The sequence below is a fragment of the Salvelinus sp. IW2-2015 genome, linkage group LG3 (assembly GCF_002910315.2).
Source record: "Salvelinus sp. IW2-2015 linkage group LG3, ASM291031v2, whole genome shotgun sequence".
Classification (NCBI taxonomy): Eukaryota; Metazoa; Chordata; class Actinopteri; order Salmoniformes; family Salmonidae; genus Salvelinus; species Salvelinus sp. IW2-2015.
The window spans coordinates 21500714-21507749 of record NC_036840.1 but is presented as its reverse complement, the minus strand read 5'-3'; the positions used below and the strand labels follow the sequence as shown (position 1 = coordinate 21507749).

The 7036-nt window shown below is 41.6% G+C and overlaps 1 protein-coding gene across 2 annotated transcripts; it reads left to right on the top strand.

Annotated features, from left to right (window-relative positions):
• The first annotated feature begins 777 nt into the window (after positions 1–777).
• On the top strand, positions 778–6778 carry LOC111952434 (E3 ubiquitin-protein ligase TRIM39). Of its 2 annotated transcripts, XM_023971095.2 has the most exons (8): positions 778–847; positions 1468–2045; positions 2198–2293; positions 2517–2750; positions 2942–3089; positions 3185–3211; positions 3484–3665; positions 3944–6778. In XM_023971095.2, the coding sequence occupies exons 2-8, from the start codon at positions 1470–1472 to the stop codon at positions 4340–4342; spliced, it is 1662 nt and encodes a 553-aa protein (XP_023826863.1). In that variant the 5' UTR covers positions 778–847; positions 1468–1469; the 3' UTR covers positions 4343–6778. The 2 variants fall into 2 exon arrangements, with proteins under 2 accessions (XP_023826863.1, XP_023826872.1); XM_023971104.3 differs by lacking the exon at positions 778–847 and having other exon boundaries at positions 898–2045.
• Positions 6779–7036: the final 258 nt, after the last annotated feature.

The following is a 7036-nucleotide window of genomic DNA, read 5'->3' as shown; positions in this document are numbered from 1 at the left end:
TAAAGGTTGACATCTCACTGATCAACATCTCAACCAAATATTACTCAGATTTCCACGTTGAAATGACATGGTGTTCCCAGTGAGATATTTTGCAAGTTGATTGTGTTTTTGTTATGGATAGGATTGGGATATACAGTATTTGTGTGTTTATTATGGATATGAATGGAATATATTTGGTTTGACATATTGATATTTGATTTTGAGAAATCGTGGAAACGTATTTTTTTGTCCTTCTGAATACCTGCCTGTTTTTTGTCCTTCTGAATACCTGTCTGTTTTTTGTCCTTCTGAATACCTGTCTGTTTTTTGTCCTTCTGAATACCTGTCTGTTTTTTGTCCTNTGTTTTTTGTCCTTCTGAATACCTGTCTGTTTTTTGTCCTTCTGAATACCTGTCTGTTTTTTGTCCTTCTGAATACCTGTCTGTTTTTTGTCCTTTTGAATACCTGCCTGTTTTTTGTCCTTCTGAATACCTGTCTGTTTTTTGTCCTTCTGAATACCTGTCTGTTTTTTGTCCTTTTGAATACCTGCCTGTTTCTTGTCCTTCAGAATAAAAGGAAAGGAAACACCAATACCTTCCTGTTTGACAGTCACTTTTTACATTGGAGTAGCACAAGGAAGAAATCTTTACTACTGTTTGTGTTTCTTCAAGTATTGTGATGCAATGTTATAATGTGTGTCAATGTAGCTCAGTGGTGAAATGGAGTGGAAAGAGTTAATACATCAGGAAGTTCCCATCCATACAGTATCCCACTGTATAAAGGGGAGGGGCTTGAGCAATTGATTGGAACACAGCAGAACCTAGATAACTCTACTCTGCCACCTGAGGGCAAACCCTTGCCTGCCAAGGTAAGTGACAACTTTTATGAGGATAAGTATAGTTTCAAGGAAGAGGTTATGACTTCACACKGAGGCAAGAATTAAGGAGAGAGAAACTCTTCAATACAGTTATTTCCTATTGACTCTAACCTAAAACGCTGGGTTGGCTGTCACAGTACACTGGTTTCCTGCTCTGAGTATGGGCCATGATGACTCTTTGTACTTTGACCGCTGATGTTTTTCACAGGCAGCTGATAAGGCACCAGGGCTGTATTCACTAAGAATCAAACAGGTCGAAACGGGGAGGGACTAACCTGAACTTTTCCAATAAGAAACGCTAGATTTCATAGAAAAAATGTTCTGCTATGGTGGGCACTAATGAATACACCCCAGGGCTGAGTTTTAAGGTCATGGTTTGTCGTGAAAGCAACCGCATGCAGGGAGCTACAGTATAAGTTTGAGTTAACTGTTTGATTTACTTTCTCTGAAGCATAGTGTTTTACATAGGATTATAATACTTTTGAGATKTTTTATTATGTTCAAATTAGGGAGTATTTGATTCCATTTACAGCTGAAATACATTTGAAAGACTGCTTTATTTTGGGCTGCCTTTCTGAAACGGTGTTCGATCCTATCTGTTCTATCTGAAGACATGGCTTCTTCCGGTGATATATTATCTGAAGAGCAGTTCCAGTGCTCTATCTGTCTGGATGTCTTCACTGAGCCAGTCTCCATCCCATGTGGCCACAGTTTCTGCATGGCCTGTATAAAGAGACACTGGGATAGCAGWGATGTCTGCCATTGTCCCAGATGTAAGAGGGTGTTTGCAGGATGCCCTGATCTCCTCGAGAACTCATTCGCTAAAGACATTTCAAAAAAGATCAGGGCGAACAGACGGAACGGAATCAAGCAATCTGATGCCAAATCTGGAGGCGTGCACTGTGATGTCTGCGTGGGGAGAAAGCTCAAGGCCCTGAAGTCCTGCCTGGTGTGCCTGACTTCTTACTGCGAGACTCACCTGGAGCCTCATCAGAGAGTGGCGACTCTGAAGAGACACAAGCTGGTGGACCCTGTGAAGAACCTGGAGGACAGGATGTGTAAGAAGCACGAGAGACTCCTGGAGCTGTTCTGTAGGAGTGACCAGAGATGTGTGTGTGTGCTCTGCACGGAGACGGACCACAGGGCTCACGACACCGTTCCAGCAGAGAGAGAGAGTACGGCCAAGAAGGTAATGCTCTGATTATTCTTTCATTTTGACTAATACGTTTATTTTTTGCCAAGACAAATTCCTACGTTCCTGATTTTCATTCGGAATCTGATTCCAATTCTGGTTCCATTTCTGGTTCCAATTCTGGTTCTTCTTCTGATTCTGATTGATAGGCTCAGATGAAGAAGACTGAGGCAGCGGTGCAGCAGATGATCCAGGCCAGATTGAAGAAGTTGGATGAGATCAAACACTCAGTCAAACTTAGCAGAGTGAGTCTTTATGATCAGCATCTTGTTATCTACTGTTGCTGATTCAGTTCCATTGGCACAACAGAATGGGACTGTTTTCTACAGTATTTCCTTGTTGTCATCAGACAAGTTCCAAGAAAGAAATAGAGGGCGATGAGCATGACGTCAATGTTATTTTCTATGTGGGGTACCATAGGGTTCAACTCTCGGCCTAACTGTTTTCAAATGTATGTCATTTGGTCAGYTAAATTCAAAGAAAGAGATAGAGGATGGAGTGCAGGTCTTCACCGCTCTGGTGCGCTCCATCGAGAGAAGCCAGGCTGAGCTCATCGAGTTGATCGAGGAGAAACAGTCAGCAGCAGAGAGGCGAGCTGAAGGGCTCGTCAAAGAGCTGGAGCAGGAAATCACTGAGCTACAGAGGAGAAGCACTGAGCTGGAGCAGCTCTCACTCACTGAGGACCACCTCCACCTCCTAAAGGTCCGTGTCCCTCTACCAATATGGTCACAATAGGCAAATTCTAACTTCCACTTAAGTAGAATTTTCACCTACTCCCTCATTTCCATCAATGAATGACTAAATGAAAATCCGACTTAAGTGGAAGTTAGGATTACCTCACCGTCAACATCAGAGGATGTTGTCTGAAGTGTTTCTCCTGTTTCCCGTGGTAGATTTTTCCATCCCTGTGCACTCCTCCACCCACCAAGGACTGGTCTGAGATCAGTGTTCACTCTGACCTGTGTTTGGGGAATGTGAGGAGAGCTGTATCTCTTCTGGAGGAGGTAGTGGAGACAGCAAAAAACAAACTGTCAATTAAAGGTCGTTGCCATCTTCTGTCTTCTCACTACAGTTATACAATCCATTGTGAGACATACATTTTAATGTTGTGTTTTCTGTGGTTCCTTACCTTGCAGAGCATGAAAAGATACAGCTGTGTGCAGGTAAAGTTTTCTTTGGTGTTGATTCAAATCATTTTAATGAATCCTTTTTCTCTTCATTGTTCAGCTGTTGCTTCCATGACGGTGACTCCCTAGAAGAATGGCCATGCAGTACAAATATAACAGAATCTTTTGAACGTTGACACGTGTAAATGTTCAATGTGTTTAATGTTATATGCCTTTTGTTTCCTTTTGACCCTGTAAATTAGAGCACCAAAGAAAAAAAAATGGACAATAACATTTTATTTTCTTATCTATTTTACGTCTCCTCAAAGTTGACGTATCCCTGGACCCGAGCACTGCCAACCCCTGGCTGGTCGTGTCTGAGGATGGTAAGCAGGTCTGGGACGGGGACACGGAGCCGAGCCTCCTGAACGGTCCTCAACGATTCGACACGGCACCCTGTGTCCTTGCCAAGGACGGCTTTGCCACCGGGAGGCACTACTGGGAGGTCGAGGTGGGTTTGTACTGAAATTAAAAGGAAAAAACACGTTATATACGTTGTTTAATTGATGTAGGTCTGTCAGACTAAAACATTGGTTCAAATACATTAAATCTGTGGAGCATCATGATCACCAAAGTGCTGGAGATTCTTTTATTTTTCAGTGTACAGTTTTTCTCCATGCCCCTGGTAATACTGTAGGTATAGGTAAGCCTATAGGCACCTTACCTTTAAGTATTGGTAAAGCTACTGGACTATAGGGGTGTGAGTTATACTTTTTTCAATTGATTAAGGTCGGAGACAAGACGGCTTGGGACCTGGGTGTGGCCAAGGAGTCCATCAACAGGAAGGGCATGGTCACACTGAGCCCTGAGGACGGCTATTGGACGATATGTTTGAGGAGAGGAAGTGAGTACAGAGCATGTGAGGGACAGTCGGTGTTGCTCCACATCAGAGAGAAACCATGGAAGGTTGGGGTGTTTGTGGATTACGAGGAGGGGAAGGTGTCGTTTTATAATGTAACGGACAGGTCTCATATTTATTCGTTCACGGGCTACCAGTTCACTGAGAGGGTGTTACCTTTGCTCAACCCAGATATGCGTGACAGCGGGAACAACATATCACCGCTCATTATATGTCCTGTTGGTGTTTTCACCAGAGGCGGTAGTTTGGATGATGACATAACAATATGAAATGTACTTTGCATTTCATTTTGAAAGTGTCCTAAAGAGGAAAACAGAAAACAAAATGGACTTAAATTGATAAATGGGTTATAGAAAGATTCAGTAAGATTCACTCCATTTAATTTAGTTGAATTAAATGAAATTATGAATGCTCTTTTAAATGCAGATATGTTGTGTTTTATTTATATTTTATGTAATTGTCTGAGAAGAAGACAGAAGTTAATGCAACTATCCAAACCAATCTTTATTAGCTCATGTCATGTATTTTTTTTTTTACAATTTGAATGAATGCAACAGTTGTACAATAGATGAAGATATTCCAAACTTTTCAAATCCATCGTATACTGACTGAATAAAACATTGTTCTGGCACGGACAAATCATTTATAGATTTGGGGTATTTAGGTTGGAATTCAGGTATTCAATGTACTGTAAAATGTACCCTTAAAAAATATACGTTGTGAAAAATACATCTATATGTGCCTCATTTGCATACTGTATATACACTAGATGTATTTGCATACATTAATAAATTAATATAAAGGGGTGGAACAGGGKTACAACCACCAAAAAATGTATCTGTCTCGGACTACCTGAGCTGTCTAGACTGCCTCATTAATACTGTTGTTGTAACATTTTATTACATAATTCAACAAGTGTGTCAAGAGAAGGATGATGTAGTAACCAAAAAAGTGTTAAACTAATCAAAATTGGTAAAAGACCAAGTCCATATTACGGCGAGAGCAGCTCAAATAAGCAAAGAGAAATGACAGTCCATCATTTCTTCAAGACCTGAAGGTCAGTCAATCTGGAACATTTCAAGAACTTTGAAAGTTTCTTCAACTGCAGTTTCAAAAACCATCAAGCGCTATGATGAAACTGGCTCTCATGAGGACCGCCACAGGAAAGGATGACCCAAAGTTACCTCTGCTGCAGAGGATAAGTTCATTAGAGTTACCAGCCTCAGAAATTGCATCCCAAATAAATGCTTCACAGAGTTCAAGTAACAGACACGTTTCAACATCAACTGTTCAGAGGAGACTGCGTGAATCAGGCCTTCATGGTCAAATTGCTGCAAAGAAACCACTACTAAAGGACAACAATAAGAATAAGAGACTTGCTTGGGCCAAGAAACACGAGCAATGGACATTAGACCGGTGGAAATCTGTCCTTTGGTCTGATGAGATCAAATTTGAGATTTTTGGTTCCAACTCCTGTGTCTTTGTGAGACGCAGAGTAGGTGAATGGATGTTCTCTTTATGTGTGGTACCCTACCGTGAAGCATGGAGGAGGAGGTGTGATGGTGTGGGAGTGCTTTGCTGGTGACACTGTCAGTGATTTATTTAAAATTCAAGGCACACAACCAGCATGGCTACCACAGCATTCTGCAGGGAAACGCCATCCCATCTGGTTTGCGCTTAGTGGGACTATCATTTGTTTTTCAACAGAACAATGACCCAACACACCTCCAGGCTGTGTAAGGGCTATTTGACCAAGAAGGAGAGTGATGGAGTAGTGCATCAGATGACCTGGCCTCCACAATCGCCCGACCTCAAACCAATTGAGATGGTTTGGAATGAGTTGGACCGCAGAGTGAAGGAAAAGCAGTCAACAAGTGCTCAGCTTATGTGGGAACTCCTTCAAGACTGTTGGAAAAGCATTCCAGGTGAGCTGGTTGAGAGAATGCCAAGAGTGTGCAAAGCTGTCATCAAGGCAAATGGTGGCTACTTTGAAGAATCTCAAATATTGTCACGACTTCCGCCGAGGTCGGTTCCTCTCCTTTGTTCGGCGGCGTTTGGCGGTCGACGTCAACGGTCTTCTAGCCATCGCCGCTCCACCTTTCATTTTCCATTTGTTTTGTCTTGTTTTCCCACACACCTGGTTCACATTCCCTCGTCAGACTGAATGTATATTACCATCTGTTCCCCCCATGGCTGTGTGTGAAATTGTTTGTTGTTACGTGTATGTGCACGTCAGACTGGTTTGCGCCAGGATATGTCAACCCGTATTTGTTTCGTTTTCTTAGTGCCGTGTGTTTGTTCGCCGTAATAAAGGGCTCTGTTTGCTACCCAATTCTGCTCTCCTGCGCCTGACTTCCCTGCAGCCAGTTACGCACTCGCTACAAATATAAAATAGATTTTGATTTGATTAACACTTTTTTTGTTACTACAAGACTCCATATGTGTTATTTCATAGTTTTGATGTCTTCACTATTATTCTACAATGTATAAAATGTATAAAATAAAGAAATACCCTTGAATGAGTAGGTGTGTCCAAACCTTTTACTGGTAGTGTACGTTTGCGAGATCAGACATAATATCACTATAATTCGAGTGCTCATTTTTGGAAGTTGCTTTCATTTGTAAACATTTCAACTGTATTAAATCTTACTTTTTCAATTGCACAAAAAATGAACACCCACCAAAATAAAGTTATCTTTCTTCTCTTTCTTGTGATGTAACTGTCGAGCGAAGCATTAGCACTCTTATCGATGCAACAGAAAGCCAATGTATTCCATTGAGCCCATTTTAGCCATTACCGGAGTGTGTTTGACAGGTCATTACAAACGTTTCCGCGGTCGTTATGTTAACGGGAAAACAGTAATGTTACAAGCAACAGTGGGAAAGATTTAAGTGACACCTGGATTTTGAAAGCAATCAATCCAGTGAGATTTAGGTGCAGTAGCAATTTTAGCATGTATATC